General features: G+C 45.1%; 1 protein-coding gene across 1 annotated transcript in view; it reads left to right on the top strand.

The window, feature by feature from the left end:
• Positions 1–20,092, top strand: part of col4a5 (collagen, type IV, alpha 5 (Alport syndrome)) — a 98,962-nt gene that overhangs the window by 41,004 nt on the left and 37,866 nt on the right. Inside the window, exons 14-30 of the mRNA XM_029666359.2 lie at positions 1–4; positions 2,429–2,530; positions 3,427–3,480; positions 3,793–3,834; positions 4,044–4,137; positions 5,253–5,540; positions 5,749–5,838; positions 6,140–6,210; positions 6,503–6,694; positions 7,054–7,222; positions 7,655–7,747; positions 7,967–8,071; positions 8,379–8,476; positions 13,103–13,253; positions 14,327–14,440; positions 18,858–19,025; positions 19,816–19,905. The exon at positions 1–4 is cut by the window's left edge and continues 50 nt beyond it. Of these exons, the coding sequence (XP_029522219.1) occupies positions 1–4; positions 2,429–2,530; positions 3,427–3,480; positions 3,793–3,834; positions 4,044–4,137; positions 5,253–5,540; positions 5,749–5,838; positions 6,140–6,210; positions 6,503–6,694; positions 7,054–7,222; positions 7,655–7,747; positions 7,967–8,071; positions 8,379–8,476; positions 13,103–13,253; positions 14,327–14,440; positions 18,858–19,025; positions 19,816–19,905 (1,925 nt within the window). The remainder of the gene's footprint in view (positions 5–2,428; positions 2,531–3,426; positions 3,481–3,792; positions 3,835–4,043; positions 4,138–5,252; positions 5,541–5,748; positions 5,839–6,139; positions 6,211–6,502; positions 6,695–7,053; positions 7,223–7,654; positions 7,748–7,966; positions 8,072–8,378; positions 8,477–13,102; positions 13,254–14,326; positions 14,441–18,857; positions 19,026–19,815; positions 19,906–20,092) is intronic.

Genomic DNA, 20,092 nt, shown 5'->3' with positions numbered 1-20,092 from the left:
CCCTGTGAGTATCACTCACTATCCATCATACCATACTGTATATCTCACAGGGGGTGGGTTGGTGGCACCTTAATTGGGGAGGATGGGCTCATGGTAATGACTGGAGTGGAATCAGTGGAATGGTATCAAATACATCAAGCACACTGGTTTCCAGGTATTTGATGCCATTCCATTCGCTCCGTTCCGGACATTATTATGAGCCGTCCTCCCCTCAGCAGCCTCCACTGGTGTATCTGTGTTTTCACTCACCATCGATAACACTATATACAGGGCATATCATAAGTAATCGTCCCCTTTGGATTTCTTCACATTTCTATTGTGTTACAAAGTGGTATTAAAATGGATTTCATTGTAATTTGTTTAAGTAAGGGAAGAAAGAAAAAAAAACATTAAATCGGTATATCCTGATTAGATAAGTATTCACCCTCCTGAGTCTTTAGTGCCTTGTTGCGAAAAGGATGCATGTTTTGGAACATTTGGATTCCGTACAGGCTTAGTTTTTTTTCACTCGATCATTCAGGTCAGTATTGTGGAGTTACTACAATGCTGTTGATCCATCCTCAGTTATCTCCTATGGATATTCAGTGTCTGCTTTTTGTTGTTGTTGTTTTAACCAATCGGTGCCCTTCTTTGTGAGGCATTGGAAAAGCCCCCTTGTCTTTGTAGTTGAATCTGTTCTTGAAATACACTACTCGGCTGAGGGACCTTACAGATAATTGCTGTGTGGGGTACAGAGATGGGCTAGTCATTCAAAAGCCATTGCAACTTATTATATGGTTTGTTAAGCAAATTCGGACTCCTGAAGTTATTTAGGATTGGCGTAAAAAAGGGGGTGAATACTTGTATAACCAAGACATTTTATTATTGTATTTCTTTCTAGAATTTTCTTTTCACTTTGATATTATGAGCTATTTTGTGTAGATCAGTGTACATTTTTATCACAATAATCCATTTCAATCCCACATTGTAATGCAACAAAATGTGAAGAAATCCAAGTGGGTGAATACTTACAGTATCATATGCACTGTATCTATGTTTCACTCAGTATCTATACCACTCTATATCTATGTTTTCACTCAGTATCTATCATACTATATGTATCTTGTCACAAACTATCGTTCTATATACACTACATGGCAAAAGTATGTGGATACCCTTTAAAATGAGTAGATTCGGCTATTTCAGCCACACCGTTGCTGACAGGTGTATAAAATCGAGCAGACAGCCATGCAATCTCCATAGACAAACATTGGCAGTAGAATAGTCCATACTGAAGAGCTCAGTGACTTTCAACGTGGAACCGTCCTACTGTAGGATTCCACCTTTCCAACAAGTCAGTTCGTCAAATTTCTGCCCTGCTAGAGCTGCCCTGATCAACTGTAAGCGCTGTTATTGTGAAGTGGAAACGTCTAGCAGCAACAACGGCTCAGCCGTGAAGTGACAGGCCACACAAGCTCACAGGACGGGACCATCGAGTGCTAAAGCATGTTGCACGTAAAAAAAATTGTCTGTCCTCCCTCGGGTTGCAACACTCACTACCAAGTTCCAAACTGCCTCTGGAAGCAAAGTCAAGCACAATAACTGTTTGAGGGGAGCTTCATGAATGGGTTTCCATGGCCGTGCAGCCGCACACAAGCCTAAGATCACCATGCGCAATGCCAAGCGCCAGCTGGAGTGGTGTAAAGCTCGCCGCCGTTGGACTCGGGAGCAGTGGAAACGCGTTCTCTGGAGTGATGAATAACGCTTCACCATCTGGCAGTCTGACGGACGAATCTGGGTTTGGTGGATGCCAGGAGAACGCTACCAGTCCGAATGCATAGTGCCAAGGAGGAGGACTAATGGTCTGGGGCTGTTTTTCATGGTTCATGCTAGGCCCCTTAGTTCTAGTAAAGGGAAATCTTAACGCTACAGCATACAGGCGATTCTCTGCTTCCAACTTTGTGGCCCTTTCCTGTTTCAGCCTGACAATGGCCCCGTTCACAAAGCGAGGTCAATACAGAAAATTGGTTGTCGAGATCTGTGTGTGTTGAAGAACTTGACTGGCCTCCACAGAGCCCTGACCTCAACCCCGTCGAACACCTTTGGGAGGAATTGGAACGCAGACTGCGGGCCAGGCCCAATCGCCCAACATCAGTGCTCTTGTGGCTGAATGGAAGCAAGGCCGACTCCATATTAATGCCCATGATTTTGGAATGAGATGTTCGACAAGCTGCTGTCCACATACCTTTGGCCATGTAGTGTATCTATGTCGCCTATACACCTGCAAAATACTGTATATTTTGACACGTTAAACATTTTAAAAATGATGTTCTCTGCTCAGTGAGCTAGGTATCTAAATAATACAAGACCCTATAATAACAACTCAATCAAATCAATCAGTCTATAGTAGTGTGTGTGTATGATAACGGTCCGATGTTGGGTTTTGTAGGGTGTATCTGGAGGTTCGAAGGGAGAGAAAGGAGAGCCTGGAGAAGCAGGCAAACGCGGCAAACCGGGGAAAGATGGCGACCCAGGTCCTGCTGGATTCCCTGTGAGTTCTGCCCACAGAGCTACAATGATTCTAGACATTATATTTATATGGTTCTTATAGCCAGCTGTCTGTCTGTCTGTATGCTGTAAGTGAATGATCTGTCAACATCTACCTCTGCCTCTTTCTCTCTCAGATTCAGATTCAGTTTTATTTTTTGCATGACTGACAAGGCCACTATTGCTAGATTGCGTTTGTATTACTGTTACAGAGTTATTTGGGTTGTTAGTTGGATTCGTTCTGAAATGTATTTATTTATTTGTGTACATTTTACTGCACTGTTAAGAGCTAGTAACACACACATTTCGTTGCACTCGTTATAACATCTGCTAAACTGTGTACGCGACCAATACACTTTGATTTGATTTGCTAAAGAGAAGTGAGCTAATGACATTCTGAGATAATGACTCTCTCGTTCTCTCTCTCTCTTTCTTTCTTTCTTTCTTTCTTTCTTTCTTTCTTTCTTTATCTTTCATTATTTCTCTATCTTTCTCTCACTCTCTTATTCTCCCTGTCTCTCTACCTCCCTACCTCGCTCTCTATCTCACTCTCTCTATCGCTCTCTCCCTGTCTCTCTCTCTCTCTCTCTCTCTCTATTCAATTCAAAGGGCTCTATTGACATGGGAAACAAATAGATAGATACAAATAGATAATAAAGAAAAGTGAAATAAGCAATCAGAAATGAAGCACTCACAAAAATTTCAAAGGAATAGAGACATTTCAAATGTCATTATCTAATCTCTCTCTCTCACACTCTCTCACTCTCACACTCTCTCACTCTCTCACTCTCTCACTCTCTCTCTCTCTCTCTCTCTCTCTCTCTCTCTCCCCTCTCTCTCTCTCTCTCTCTCTCTCTCTCTCCCTCGGTCTCTCTCTCTCTCGGTCTCTCTCTCTCTCAGGGTAGTAAAGGAGACCTAGGCGGCCCAGGTCTGCCAGGTCGGGATGGTGACAGGGTGAGTTTGGCCTCTGATGCTATTTTACACCGTACAATAAACTAGATCTACAAACACATGAACGGTTGGGGGCGGCAGTAGCCTGGCGGGTAGGAGCGTTGGGCCAGTAACCCGAAAGGTTGCTGGATCGAGTAGTTAACCCCCAACAACAACTGCTCCCCGGGCGCCGATGACGTGGATGTCAGCTAAGGCAGCCCCCCACACACACACACACACCGCGCTGATTCACCCTTCCACGTGTCCTACGCCATCTCTTCTCTTACTCATCCCATCCATCCATCTCTCCTCACTCTCTATCTGTTTCTCTCCCAGGGGGACAAAGGTGACCGTGGATACCCTGGACCTCCGGGCGTGGTGAGATATCAAACAATCTATTTATCTACTCATTCAGCTGTATCGTTCGTGGGCAGATGGTGGCCTCCCATAGTTTTAGACATTGTCCACTAGATGGCAATGTAACCCTGACATTGGCAGTGTAACCTACTCTAGCCCCTGCATCCTGTAATATTCCACTACAACCACAAGATTGCAAGAGTAACCTTTCTATCCCATTACTCTACCAGGTGATTAATGGTCAGACAGGAGCACGTGTGGGGCCAAAAGGAGAGCCTGGTTTCCCCGGGTCATCAGGAAGGAAAGGAGACAGAGGACAACCTGGTACGTAACTCTACCCAACAGGAGATAGGACTTGATTTGCAGTGGACACATGCTGTAAAGAGTGCAATCGGGGCCTGGGTCATTCCACGAAATGAGGACCTTTTGCATTCCTCTGATACTTCAAGTAGAAATTGTGCACCAATGTTGAATTTTAAAAGTGTGTTATATTAAATGACGTGCCCTTTCATGTGGACCACATGGAGAATTCCATACATCAGATTTTTATTATGAATAATGGTTTGCTAATGTGCCCAAATTCCGCATTTTGACATGTCCCACCGTCAACACTGTTTCACTTCTAGGAAGATTTAAACCCACCGAAACCCACCATCATTGTAAAGCCCTAGTTATTTTGTTGACAAATTCATTTCCAAAGATTATAATTTATTTTGTGTGATTAGTGATTCATTTCCATCTGTCCCTCATTTAAAGGTGAATATTCCTTCTTTTTTTATATATATATTTAAAAAATACTGTATATATATATATATATATATATATATATATATAAAATACTTTAATACTTTTTTAAAAGCAGGTGAGCAGGTTCTATTCTTTTTGGCTATTTTCTGGTGTTTTGTGGTGGAAAACTGTGCGGGTCAAGCATAACACATCAACCCTGTTACCCATAAATAAAAAGGCTAGAAATGTTTTAACAATGTCATTTTATTTGTGAAGCTTGCATTCAATTACCACTTCCCGTTGCACACAACAAGCTTCCATTCAACACAGTCACGAGGGGATTTATTGCTGATTTAGGATGATTTAACCCTGTTTACAGTAAAACCTCTTACTTTATTTGACACTTAATAGGCACTTTGTCATTTTGTCATTTAACCTCTTGGGTTGGGAAAACAGTTTTTTTTTATTTTATCCAACACTTTCTTTTGTTTTTATCAAGTTACACTTCTCGAAAGGCACGGAATTAGTTTATAACGACCCACCTATATTCATAAAGCGACTCCGAGCTAGATGTTTAGATCATAAGGAATAAGATTATATGAACACGGAGGACCTGATCCTAGATCAGCACTGCTACTTTAAGAGGCTTGGTGAATACAGAGCATAACCCAGTTTTCATGGTGACCTTTCCCCTTTGACCCTGTCCTCCCCAGGTCTCTCAGGTCCTCCAGGCCAACCAGGAACCCCAGGTACCGGAGGTGTAGGCCAACCCGGTTCCCCAGGCTTCCCAGGAGAGAGGGGCCAGAAGGGAGACGAGGGCCAGCCAGGCATCTCCCTCCCTGGGCCCCCGGGACGAAATGGGACCCCTGGGCTTCAGGGACCACCAGGCCCTCCCGGGGCCGCAGGGGTCTCCACAGGGGGCGGTAACTGTTTAGGAGGGGCCCCCGGCTTACCAGGACAACAAGGAGACAGAGGGTTTCAAGGAGAGACTGGACAGAAAGGTGGGTCGGAGAGAGAGAAAGAGTATGTTTTTTTTGTGTGTTCTCTGTTGTATCCAGAGTATTGTCATGAGAGAGACATTATTGTGTTACGTTACTGTGGCTAATAATGAACGAACAAATGTGTCATTGAAATGATCTCAACTGGCTTCTATGTCTGTCTTTCCCCTTAGCTACCTACAGTACTTACTTACTTGTCTGTCTCTCTCAGGTGACAAGGGAGAAACCTGTGTGAACTGTTTCTCACGTGGGAACTCCATCCCTGGAGTACCAGGCCCTCCCGGGCCTCCCGGGTTCCCAGGTAAGACTGCACCTCTCTCACCTGGTCACCTGTCTCCCTACCTGTTTTTTAAATGTTTTTGTTTTGTTTTGTTTTTGTTCACCTTTATTTAACCAGGTAGGCAAGTTGAGAACAGGTTCTCATTTGCAATTGCGACCTGGAATATCCTTACCTGGTAGGGAATAAGACAGAGTAAAGAGGAGAAAACACACACCTGATTTCGCAATGTGCAGGCCACCGTAACACAATGCTGTACACAACACCTCTCTCTCATCATTCTCTCCTTTTACCTCTCTCTCCACCCTCTCTCCTCTCTCCTCAGGTGGACCAGGAGGACCAGGGGCTAAAGGTGACAGAGGATATCCAGGTGGCCCAGGGCCCTCAGGTTCTTCTGTAAGTACTTCCTGTTTGTCACTTCCTGGTTTGAAACTGGTTTGAAGCTATGTCTACTCAACTTTATAGTAACCTACAGACCGACTTACTTGGAGCCGGTTTCCCAGACACCGATTAAGCCTAGTTCTGGACTATTAAACAATAATCTCCATTGAAAATGCTTTTTAATCCAGGATTAGGTTTAATCTGTAACCGGGAAACTGCCCCTTCGAGTCTAGAGTAGCCTTGATAGAGTAACTAAATGACTCCTCCGTCCTTCCATCTCTCTCTCCTCCATCCCTCTCTCCCCCAGGGTTTGCCTGGTCCCCAGGGTGCACCTGGTTTCCCAGGAGAGAAGGGTGACCCAGGTGAGGCTATTGCTGTGGATGGGGTGAGGGGCGACAAGGGAGACACAGGGTTCCCCGGACCACCTGGCCTGCCTGGTCTGGACGGAGGACCTGGTCGCAATGGAGTTCCTGGAGCTCCTGGACCCAAAGGAACATCTGTGAGTAGCAAAGTGTCTATCTCTCTCCTTCCCTCCATTTATCTATTCATTTATTTCTTCATCCGTCCCTTCCACACCCTCATCCTCTCCCCTCTCCACTCATCCATCCAACCTTATCTTCTTTCTTTCTATCCCTCCTGCTCTCTATCCCTCCCTACCTTCCCCCACCCATCTATCTATCCATCCATCCCACCTCATCCCTTCACGTCTCCTTCCATCTCTCTGTTCCTCTCTCCCTCCATCCATCCCTTCACCTTACCTCTTTCCCTCCATCCCTATCTCCATCTATCTATCCATCTTTCCATCCATTTTTACCACTACTTAGCATTCTATATGAACCCCTCTCCACTCCTCTGCAGGGTTCTCTGTTAGTGAAGGGTGAGCGAGGGCCTCCAGGTGAGCCCGGTCTGCAGGGTCTCCCAGGTGACAGGGGTGGCCCCGGATCCCCAGGCTTCGGCCCCCAGGGGCCCCCTGGAGAGAAGGGTGTTCAGGGCGTCTCAGGGAGAACGGGAACACCTGGATCACCAGGTAAGATATATTGTCTGATGTACTTGAAAACCAGGGATTATACTCTTAGAAAAAAATGTGCATTCTAGAACCTAAAAGGGTTATTCAACTGTCCTCATAGGAGAACCTTTTGAAGAACCCTTTTGGCTCCAGGTAGAACCCTTTTGGATTCCATATTGAACCCTTTCCACAGAGGGTTCTACCTGGAACCAAAAGGGGTTCTTCTATGGGGATAGCCAAAGAACCTTTTTGGAACCCTTTTTTTCTAAAAGTAACTGAAATGTTGATAAAAGTGAGACACATCGACACACCTGGGGTCCCGGAAGGTTGTGTTATTTCATTGGTGTCATACTTTTACCATTAGCTTTACCTGCTGCTCTTCTAAGGACTACAACTCTCTTGTACCCTTATTCCCTAACCGTTGACCCTCGGCCTTTGACCCCTGACCTATAGGCACTAAAGGTGAGCCGGGTCAAACGATAGCAGAGAAGGGACTCCCAGGACCCAGGGGACAGGATGGAGACCCCGGTCTTCCTGGAAACCCAGGTAAATAGCATGTCATCTTTACCTGCACAGGTTCACACCCACCTGAATAGATAGGCATAAGCTTTCATTCAGAATGATGATGACGGCAGTAAGGTAACAGACAGCACAGATGTTTGGGGGACTATTTGATGTAATTCTATGAAGTATGCGCTAGTGAACTGTTTAGTAGTAGTGTAGTAAATGTTTGCCAAAACAAAGTGTTCATTTGTGTGTCCACAGGCAACCCCGGCGGGCCAGGACAGCCCGGTTTCCCCGGCTTACCAGGTGCCAAGGGCGACCCCGGCCTCTCCGGAATTGGACTGCCAGGACCCCCCGGCGCTAAAGGTAAACACTAAATACCTGGGCAGGTATACATTCACTGTCACCTGTATGGTTATAATATAAACTTCATGGACCGATTTCCGGAACACAGATTAAGCCTCGTCCTGGACTAAGAAGCATTTTCAATGGAGACTCTCCACTGAACATGCATTTTAGTCTCGGACTAGGCTTAAAGCCCTGACGGCCACACAAGATGGCACAGCCATGATCTCTCTCATAGCACCATAAGCACAGAGTAATTTGTGTGTTTTACAGTAGTGCCTTATACTATAAACAATTATCACAATCACTCACCTGTCCCCACCCGCAGGATTCCCAGGCTCATCTGGTGTGCCAGGTGGTCCCGGGGGTCCAGGAAGACCAGGAGTGGACGGCCTCCCCGGTGAGCCAGGTGGACCTGGAGCTAAGGTACGTACCACAACGACACTACTATAGATGGATCTTAATACTGTACTAATTACAGATTAACATAATCATTTACAGTGTCTAGAAAAAGTACGTGAATCCTTTGGAAATACCTGGATTTCTGCATAAATTGGTCATAAAATGTAATCTGATCGGTCACAACAATAGACAAACACAGTCTGCTTAAACTAATAACACACAAACAATTATACGTTTTCATGTCTTTATTGAACACACCGTGTAAACATTCACAGTGCAGGGTGGAAAAAGTATGTGAACCCTTGGATTTAATAACTGGTTGACCCTCCTTTGGCAGCAATAACCTCAACCAAGCGTTTTCTATAGTTGCGGATCAGACCTGCACAAAGGTCAGGTGGAATTTTGGACCATTCCTCTTTACAAAACTGTTTCAGTTCAGCAGTGTTCTTGGGATGTCTGGTGTGAACTGCTCTCTTGAGGTCATGCCACAGCAACTCAATCGGGTTGAGGTCAGGACTCTGACTGGGCCTCTCCAGAAGGCGTATTTTCTTCTGTTGAAGCCATTCTGTTGTAGATTTACTTCTGTGTTTTGGGTCGTTGTCCTGTTGTATCACCCAACTTCTGTTGAGCTTCAATTTGCAGACAGATAGCCTTACATTCTCCTGCAAAACGTCTTGATAAACTTCATTTTTCCGATAGCAAGCTGTCCAGGCCCTGAGGCAGCAAAGCAGCCCCAAACCATGATACTCCCTCCACCATACTTTACAGTTGGGATGAGGTTTTGATGTTGGTGTGCTGTGCATTATTTTGTGCATTATTAATTTAAGCACACTATGTTTGTCTATTGTTGTGACTTAGATAAAGATCAGGCCAAATTTGATGACCAATTTATGCATAAATCCAGCTAATTCCAAAGGGAATTATAGCAATGAGAATCCAAACTGGATAGCATTGTATCAAGCTACGGTAAAGACTGAATGTAGACAGACCTGCACAGAGCAGTCAAAGGAACATGGCCACACCACATTTAGCTAGTAGTATAGCTTTTCCTCCCAACCGAAGGTCAGACTGGGTTTAACACACAGGATTTAACAGAGCACAAGCGACTGAAAGTTTCAAATCGTAGAAGTGGTGGATGAAGGGTTGCCCTCCCAGCAGCCATGATGCCCTGAAGAGCTGACTGGAACCGGGATGAGAATTGAGGACCCATGTCTATCAGGTGTCCATGGATCCGGAAGACGTGCTGCACGTTGAGTTGGGCCGTCTCTTTAGCAGAGGGAGAGCTTAGGAAGAGGAATTAAGTGGGCGGCTTTGGAAAACCGGTCCACTACTGTGTTGCCATCAGACGGGGGAAGACCCGTGACGAAGTCCAGGGATATGTGAGATCAGGGACGATGAGAGACAGGCCATGGTTGAAGAAGACCAGCCGGAGCTTGACAAAGAGTCTTGTCCTGCGCACAGACCTTGCAGCCGGCGACGAACGTCCGGGACCATGGTAGGCCACCAAAAGCGTTGTTGCACAAAGGGCAGGGTCCAACAGGAGCCCGGGTGGCCGGCAAGCCTGGAGGAGTGGGCCCACTCCAGGACCGAGGAGCGGACAGCACCATGCACAAACATCCGGTTATCTGACCCCCCCAGGCGTTCGTCTGCAAATTCTGCACCTCACGGGCCTGCATCCCTATTCCCCAGCTGAGTGCCGTTGCCAGACACGAGGTGGGCATCCGGCTTGATGTTCTTGGATCCTGGTCGGTAGGAGAGGGAGAAGTTGAACCGGAAGAAGAGCAGGGCCCACCTAGCTTGCCTGGAATTGAGACGCTTGGCAGTACAGAGATATTCCAGGTTCTTGTGGTCGGTCCACACAATGAACGGATGTTCCGCCCCCTCCAGCCAGTGCCTCCACGCCTCCAACACCATCTTCACCATGAGAAGCTCACGGTTCCCCACATTGTAGTTCCTCTCTGTGGTGTTGAGGCGATGTGAGAAGGCACAGGGATGTACCTTGAGGTCCAGGGCATAACGCTGGGACAGGACAGCCCCCACTCTGACATCTGAAGCATCGGCCTCCACCACGAACTGGCGGATGAACCAAGATGGGAGCTGTGGTGAAACGGTGTTTGAGATCCTGGAACACCCGATCAGCAGCTGGGGACCACATGGACGGAACCTTGGAAGAGGTGAATGTAGACAGGGGGGAAGCCAGGGTGCTGTAACACCGGATAAAGCGGCAATAAAAGTTGGAGACTCCCAGGAAACGTTGCAGCTGCACCCTGGACGTAGGCTGGGGCCAATCCACCACCTCTCTCACCTTCCCAGGATCCATCTGTACACTACCTGTAGCGATGATGTAACCCAGGAAGGGGATGGTGGAGCGATGGACTTCGCACTTCTCCGTGGTCACAAAAAGCTGGTTCTCCAGGAGGACGTGTCGGACGTGGAGCATGTGTTCATGGGCAGAGCAGGAGAAGACAAGGATGTCATCGAGGTAGACGAAGACGAACCGGTTCAACATGCCTCGGAGAACATCATTAACCAGAGCCTGGAACACAGCTGGGGCATTGGTAAGGACAAATGGCATGACCAGAAACTGGTAGTGACTGCTGACCATGTTGAAGGCTGTCTTCCACTCGTCCCCTTCCTGTATCTGCACCAGGTGGTAGGCGTTCCGTAGATCCAGCTTGGAGAACATAGTAGTTCCCTGGAGCGGCTTGAAGGCAGAGGAGATGAGTGGTAGTGGGTAGCGGTTCTTCACCGTGATGTCGTTGATGTCCCTGTAGTCGATGCACGGGTGCAGGGTTGTGTCCTTTTTCTCCACAAAGAAGAACCATGCGCCGGCGGGGGAGGCAGAAGGACGGATGAACCCTGCAGCTAGGTTGTCCTCTATGTAGGTCTCCATTGCCTTATTCGCCGGACCCGACAGAGAGTACAGTCGTCCCTGGGGCAGTGTGGTGCCTGGGAGAAGGTCGATCCTGCAGTCATATGGTCGGTGCGGAGGAAGTAAAGTGGGGCAACTTCCCGAGCCCACCGGAAGATGTCCCGGGGCAGGCTATGCTGACTTCAGGCAATGGGTGTGGCAGAATGGGCCCCAGCCCATGATGGCACCAGCAGTCCAGTCAATAAGGGGATTGTGTCGCTGGAGCCAAGATAATCCCAATACCACAGGAACCTGAGGAAACTTAATCAGCATACATTTGATTGCCTCGCCGTGGTTCCCTGACACTCGTAGGTTGATGGGAGTGGTATTGTGAGTGATCCGCTGTTCAGTGAGGAATCCGTAGAGTTGCTCCAGCAAAGTCTTGAACACCTGGTCATGGCGTTCTGCCAGGGTTTGGAAGGCCTCCATAAGACATTGTTGCAGGGAGACAGCATTGTGGAGCTGGTTTGAGTCGGCTGGGCCGGTCATGGCCAGTTCGTACTATCACATATTAGCGAAGACCCAGATACAGACAGTGTCGAAGAAACAAAAGTTTATTACTAGAAAAGGGAGCAGGCTAAACGACAGGTCTTGACTTGGTTGACAGATGTCAGTAATCCAGATCAGAGTCCAAAAGGTACAGAACGGCAGGCAGTCTCAGGGTCAGGGAAGGCAGAGGTCAATAATCCAGTGTGGTGGGGCAAGGTACATGATGGCATGTAGGCTCAGGGTCAGGGCAGGCAGAATGGTCAACACCGGGAAAACTAGAAAACGGGAACTATAGAAAAGACAGGAGCAAGGGGAAAAACGCTGGTAGGCTTCACTAACAAAACGAACTGGCAACAGACAAACAGAGAACACAGGTATGAATACACAGGGGATAATGAGGGGAGATGGCAGACACCTGGTGGGGGTGGAGAAAAGCACAAAGACAGGTGAAACAGATCAGGGTGTGACACCAATGCTCCTTGTAGGACACATCACTGCACTCTATACTCTTCTGTAAACTGGTCATCTCTATATACCCGTCGCAAGACCCACTGGTTGATTCTTATTTTTAAAACCCTCTTGGGCCTCACTCCCCCCTATCTGAGATATCTACCTCAGCCCTCATCCTACACACACAACACCCGTTCTGCCAGTCACATTCTGTTAAATGTCCCCAAAGCACACACATCCCTGGGTTGCTTGTCTTTTCAGTTCGCTGCAGCTAGCAACTGGAACGAGCTGCAACAAACACTCAAACTGGACAGTTTTATCTCAATCTCTCCATTCAAAGTCTCAATCATGGACACTCTTACTGACAGTTGTGGCTGCTTTGCGTGATGTATTGCCCTTTGTGCTGTTGTCTGTGCCCAATTATGTTTGTACCATGTTGTGCTGCTGCCATGTTGTGTTGCTACCATGTTGTTGTCATGGTGTGTTGCTACCATGCTGTGTTATCATGTGTTGCTGCCATGCTATGTTGTTATCTTAGGTCTCTCTTTATGTAGTGTTGTGTTGTCTCTCTTGTCGTGTGTTTTGTCCTATATTTTAATTTAATTAGTTTTTATTTTTAATCCCAGCCCCCGTCCCACGTCCCACGGAGGCTAAAAATAAGAATTTGTTCTTAACTGACCTGCCTAGTTAACTAAAGGTTAAATAAAAAATATATTAAAAAATGTTTTAACAAGGTCTACATTTGTGTGTGTTTTGGTATTAATTTGAGTTTTCTATTTGTGTGTGTGTGTGTGTGATAGGGAGAGCCAGGATTCGGGCTACCAGGTCCCCAGGGCCCTCCAGGCTTCCCTGGACCCAAAGGATTACCTGGACCCAAAGGAGACTCCGGTTTCCCCGGCAACCCCGGCTCGCCCGGACGTTCTGGCTTCGACGGTGGCCCTGGTGCCAAAGGTACGGTTCCAACTTTTATTGGTGTAGTCGGTTGGAGTTAGGAGCTTAGGAACACTGAAGATCCACCTATACTGAAAATATGGCTTTTCTGTCAGTGGTTTCAAATTAAAGTGCCTTAAGTTATTATTTCCTCTTTTTATAGATCAACAACATCATACTCTAATCTTGCCTCATTATTTCTGGTCAGATTCTTCCAGACACAGCCTAGTTCTAGACTAAAAGCATGCTCAGTGGTGTCTTCAATAAATGTTATACTTAGTCCAGATCCGTGGCCGTCGGTGCTGTTTAAGAAGAGGGAGGACGATTATTTTTTCATGAGCGAGGCCTTTTTTTTTAAATGACAGAATATTGGATGACTGTCGTTCATATTCCATTCCCCCAGCTCAATGTAACATCGATAGCTTTAGGCTACTACATGATACTCTAAACTAGCTAACTATTGATTTCTTTTAAGGAAATAAATTTGTTCAAGACTGTTCAACTATTGTCTTTCTACTACTCATCACATTTAACATACTGCAGTGCTAGCTATCTGTAGTTTATGCTTTTAGTACTAGATTAATTCTCGGATCCTTTGATTAGCTGGACAACATGTCAGTTCACGCTGCAAGAGCTCGGAGGATGTCCTCTGAAAGTTGTCATAATTACTGTGTAAGTATATGGAAGGGGGTGAGAACATAGGTTTTCTAGGTTTTCTAAGTTTTGTAATGAAGTCAATGTACCCAGAGGAGAACGGAAACTAGCTGTTAAAAAGAGTAAATAATAACTTAGTCATCTTTAAAGGCACATTTAATTTGAAACCACTGACAGTAAAAGCCATATAAAAAAAAATCTGAAATTCACTGAGGAGGATGGTCCCCCCTTCCTCCCCTGAGGAGCCACCACTGGTCCAGATAAAACGTATTCTGTTAGCCAGCTAGTTAGTTGGTATTGCCATGTTAAAAAGTGTATGTTCTGTACCTGTTTGTCTCCCAGGTTACTCTGGTATCCCTGGTACACCTGTTAGGTAGCTAGCCAGTTGGTATTATTTTGTTAACAGGTGTGTGTGTTCTGTATTTGTTTGTCTCTTCCAGGTGACTCTGGTATCCCTGGTATATCCGGAGCCCGTGGCCCTCCAGGTTCGCCCTCCATCGGCTCTCAGGGCATCCCCGGCCCCATTGGACCCCCAGGACCCATGGGCTCTCCAGGTAAGACAACCTAGCTGACCTTTGACGAGACAATATCAGGTTTGATCTATAGATGAATAGTTTGATTAGAGATAGACGTCTAGTTTGATTTATGGCATTTGTATCTAGTTGCTTACAGCGGACCTTGTAGTATCACCATAATTTGTACGTAATGCTAAGACTTTTTATCATATTGAACCTCTGCAAAGTCTTAATTCGTGAGGAAACCATGTAATATATATGTATGTGTATTTATGCTGTATTTTCGAAATACAATATTTTGTTCTATTTTTGTTTTCGACACGTTAACATTCTGTTGAGATGACTCAAATGTATTGTCTCAGTCACAGATTGGTATGGGCATTATCACCTTCACCACATACTCATAACTTATATGAATGTTTATTATGTACAGAATCTCAAATGACTGGCTATGTGGTTCAGGCTATGTTGTCACACTTGTTATTAGGAAAGTAACACCATTCCTCTTGCAAGGCTTTTGAGCACCAAACAGTTTGTAAACAGTTTGTAATAGGTTAAAGGGTTTGTAAAGGGTTTGTAAGAGTGTAAAGGGTTTGTAAACAGTTTGTAAGGGGTTAAAGGGTTTGTTTGTTTGTTTGTTGTGCACTGAATGATGTCACCATGGGTGATCATGTGACGATTGCATCTCATTCTAGGTTATCAGTCATCGATGGTAGCCATACCCTGATCTTGGGAGTTCACTCTTATTCTTCTTCTCATCTCTCCTCACAACAGTCTTCTCATTGCTCTTCTTATTTTGCATATTCACAGTCTCGTTGGCGATGCTCACTTGTGAAGCTGCTAGCTGTCACCCACCCACACAGTTCCAAGTTCACTTTTCCTGCACTTGTTTTTGCCACTTTGTTCACAATTTGCCTTCCTCTTTAAAATGAATACAGTTGAAGTCGGAAGTTTACATACACTTAGGTTGGAGTCATTAAAACTCATTTTTCAACCACTTCACAAATTTCTTGTTAGCACACTATAGTTTTGGGAAGTCGGTTAGGACATCTACTTTGTGCATGACACAAGTACATTTTTCAAACAATTGTTTACAGACAGATTATTTCACATATAATTCACTGTATCACAATTCCAGTGGGTCAGAAGTTTACATACACTAAGTTGACTGTGCCATTAAACAGCTTGGAAAATTCTAGAAAATTATGTCATGGCTTTAGAAGCTTCTGATAATTGACATAATTTGAGTCAATGGGAGGTGTACCTTTGGATGTATTTCAAGGCCTACCTTCAAACTCAGTGCCTCTTTGATTGACATCATGGGAAAATCAAAAGAAATCAGCCATGACCTCAGAAAAAAGACCTTGGAGACCTCGACAAGTCTGGTTCATCCTTGGGAGCAATTTCCAAATGCCTGAAGGTACCACGTTCATCTGTACAAACAAGTATAAATACCATGCGACCATGCAACCGTTCAGGAAGGAGACGCGTTCTGTCTCTTAGTGACGAATGTACTTTGGTGCGAAAAGTGCAAATCAATCACAGAACAACAGCAAAGGACCTTGTGAAGATGCTGGAGGAAACAGGTAGAAAAGTATCTATATCCACAGTAAAACAAGTCCTATATCGTCATAACCTGAAAGGCCGCTCAGCAAGGAAGAAGCCACTGCTCCAAAACCGCCATAAAAAAGCCAGACTATGGTTTGCAACTGCACATGGGGACAAAGATCATACTTTTTGGAGAAATGTCCTCTGGTCTGATGAAACAAAAATAGAACTGTTTGGCCATAATGACCCTGTTATGTTTGGAGGAAAAAGGGGGAGGCTTGCAAGCTGAAGAACACCATCCCAACCGTGAAGCACGGGGGTGGCAGCATCATGTTGTGGGGGAGCTTTGCCACAGGAGGGGCTGGTGCACTTCACAAAATAGATGGTAGCATGAGGTAGGAACATTTTGTGGATAAATTGAAGCAACATCTCAAGACATCAGTCAAGAAGTTAAAGCTTGGTCGCAAATGGGTCTTCCAAATGGACAATGACCCAAGCATACTTCCAAAGTTGTGGCAAAATGGCTCAAGGACAACAAAGTCAAGGTATTAGAGTGGCCGTCACAAAGCCCTGACCTCAATCCCATCGAAAATTTGTGGGTAGAACTGAAAAAGCGAGCAAGGAGGCATACAAACCTGACTCAGTTACACCAGCTCTGTCAGGAGGAATGGGCCAAAATTCACCCAACTTATTGTGGGAAGCTTGTGGAAGGCTACCTGTAACGTTTGACCGAAGTTAAGGAATTTAAAGGCGATGCTACCAAATACTAATTCAGTGTATGTAAACTTCTGACCCACTGGGAATGTGATGAAAGAAAGAAATCATTCTCTACTATTATTCTGACATTTCACATTCTTAAAATAAAGTGGTGATCCTATCTGACCTAAGACAGGGACTTTTTTACTAGGATTATGTGTAAGGAATTGTGAAAAACTGAGTTTAAATGTATTTGGTTAAGGTGTATGTAAACTTCCGACTTCAACTGTATGTCATTAGTCACACTCTTCTTTTGTGCCTGCCACAACAAACTCTTTATTCACCTCCACTCATGGCACTCACAGTTCTGAAGGCTCCATCATCATGTACAGTATGTCATGTTGGATAGACGTAGAGCATTGTAAACCCTCATCCCCCCTTCCCCACCTCTCTTTCTTACTCTGTGATGTTCCTCATCCACTCCACCCCATTTTGAATATATGCCCTCCTTACCTGCCGTCTTCTGACCTTTGACCTCAAGGCGAGAAAGGTATTGTACCACAGCCGGTCTGGACGATAGTCTCTATCTGGCAGCTGATTGGTTGATTGGTACTGTATTTCTGTGTGATTGGTTAAGGGACTGTACATCTGTTTGGTGTGACATCTTTACTCCAGCTATCTTTACTCTTGGGGCTCCCGCGTGGCTCAGCGATCTAAGGCACAGCATCTCAGTGCTTGAGGCGTCACTACAGACACCCTGGTTTGGATTCAGGCTGTATCACAACTGTCTGTGATTGGGAGTCCCATAGTGTGGCGCACAATTGGCCCAGTGCCGTACGGGTTTGGCCGGTGTAGGCCGTCATTGTAAATAATAATTTGTTCTTAACTGCCTAGTTAAATAAAGATGAAATAAAACATACATAAAAAAATAAATAAAAAAGATATAATAATAGAAAATGAGGTTATTTGACCTGTTCTGGACTGACAAATGGAACCTTTATAATGTGTTGAATAGTCACTAATCATAAGTAGAGAGATTCCACTAGCGCTTAACTTCTTGCGTCGAGCAATCCCGTATCCGGGAGCGTAATCATAGCCTCAAGCTCATTAGCATAACGCAACGTTAACTATTCATGAAAATCGCAAATGAAATGAAATAAATATATTGGCTCACAAGCTTAGCCTTTTGTTAACAACACTGTCATCTCAGATTTTCAAAATATGCTTTTCAACCATAGCTACACAAGCATTTGTGTAAGAGTATTGATAGCTAGCATAGCATTAAGCCTAGCATTCAGCAGGCAACATTTTCACAAAAACAAGAAAAGCATTAAAATAAAATCATTTACCTTTGAAGAACTTCAGATGTTTTCAATGAGGAGACTCTCAGTTAGATAGCAAATGTTCAGTTTTTCCAAAAATATTATTTGTGTAGGAGAAATCGCTCCGTTTTGTTCATCACGTTTGGCTAAGAAAACCCCCAGAAAATTCAGTCAATACAACGCCGTAGTTTAGAATCAATCCTCAAGGTGTTTTTCACATATCTATTTGATGATAAATCATTCGTGGCAGTTTGGTTTCTCCTCTGAACCAAATGGAAAAATGCACGCAGCTGGAGATTACGCAATAATTGCAACGGAGGACACCAAGCGAGCACCTGGTAAATGTAGTCTCTTATGGTCAATCTTCCAATGATATGCCTACAAATAGGTCACAATGCTGCAGACACCTTGGGGAAACTACAGAAAGTGTAGGCTCATTCCTTGTGCATTCACAGCCATATAAGGAGACATTGGAACACAGCGCCTCCAAAATCTGGGGCATTTCCTGTTTGAAATTTCATCTTGGTTTCGCCTGTAGCATCAGTTCTGTGGCACTCACAGATAATATCTTTGCAGTTTTGGAAACGTCAGAGTGTTTTTTTTCCAAAGCTATCAATTATATGCATAGTCGAGCATCTTTTCGTGACAAAATATCTTGTTTAAAACGGGAACGTTTTTTAATCCAAAAATTAAAAGAGCGCCCCCTATATCGAAGAAGTTAAAGTCAAGTTCAAAAAGCTTTATTGTCCATCAAATGTGCGTAAGACCAAATATTATCTTTGGCATTTGAAGGTCAAAATTGACCTTCTATGAGGTTATAGATAATGGGCAGATGCTGATCAGGAAGTGAGAATCCGTCCTCACTCTGTTATTGATTCCTCGCATTTCAGGATACTCAGGCGCCAACGGTGAGAAGGGAGACCCCGGTTCCCCCGGCCTGGACATTCCAGGGTTGCCAGGCGACAGAGGAAGTCCCGGTTTCCCCGGCAACCCCGGGGGAGTTGGACCACAGGGTAACCCTGGTGGCCCTGGCCGAGACGGACTGCCTGGCCTGCCTGGTAGGATAACAGACCGACACCAACATCAAACCTTCCTAATCTATGTGTCTGTTTTAGTCTCTATCTGTCTAGTTTTCAATCTTTTTCTGTGTTATGAATGGCCTGTAAGAAATCAGATTCTATTGCTGGTTTACATAGGCAGCCCATTTCTGATCTTTTGCCCAATAAATGGCAAAAGATCTGATCTGACTGGTCAAAAGACTAATTAGTGGCATAAGGTCAGAATTGGGTTGCATGTGATAACGCAGCCTGTGTGTTTATTTCAGTCTCGTATATCTGGTTCCAAATCTCTTTCTGTGTAATCTACATACAGTATATGAGCTCCCGAGTGGCGCGGCGGTCTAAGGCACTGCATTTCAGTGCTAGAGGCGTCACTACAGACCCTGGTTCGTTTCCAGGCTGTATCACAATCGGCCGTGATTGGGAGTCCCAATAGGGCAGCGCACAATTGGCCCAGCGTCGTCCAGATTAGGGTTTGGCCGGGTTAGGCCGTCATTGTAAATAGGAATTTGTTCTTTGTGACTTACCTAAATAAAGGTTAAATATAGAATTAAATATGGACTGGCCAGTATGATGTCACACTGACTACCTTTCTCTCTCTTTATTTTCTGTTGGACATTGTTGTTACTCTACCTCCATCCCAAATGGCGCCCTATTCCCTATATATGGACTCTAGTCAGAAGTAATGCACTATATAGGGAATAGGGTGCGATATGGGACACAGACAGTGTCGCTGACCTTCACCCTGTCTTGATGGGGAATTGCCAGTCAAAAGTCTGTCCATCAACAGGTGGTAAAGGAGACATGGGTGTGATGGGAGCTCCTGGACCTCTGGGATCCCCTGGGAACCCCGGAGGCCCCGGCTTCCCTGGACCTAAAGGTACGCGCACACACACACACACACACACACACACACACACACACACACACACACACACACACACACTAGAGCTGGGCGATATGGACACAAATTGACTGAGTTATAACGATAAATTGAACAATAACTTTATAACATTAATGTTGTTAATGTGACCACAGGTCTTACATTCAAACAAACTAGTCCAAAA

The sequence above is a fragment of the Oncorhynchus nerka genome, linkage group LG8, assembly GCF_034236695.1.
Source record: "Oncorhynchus nerka isolate Pitt River linkage group LG8, Oner_Uvic_2.0, whole genome shotgun sequence".
NCBI lineage: Eukaryota > Metazoa > Chordata > Actinopteri > Salmoniformes > Salmonidae > Oncorhynchus > Oncorhynchus nerka.
The sequence above is the reverse complement of the archived record's forward strand: the minus strand, read 5'-3'. Positions and strand labels throughout refer to the sequence as shown.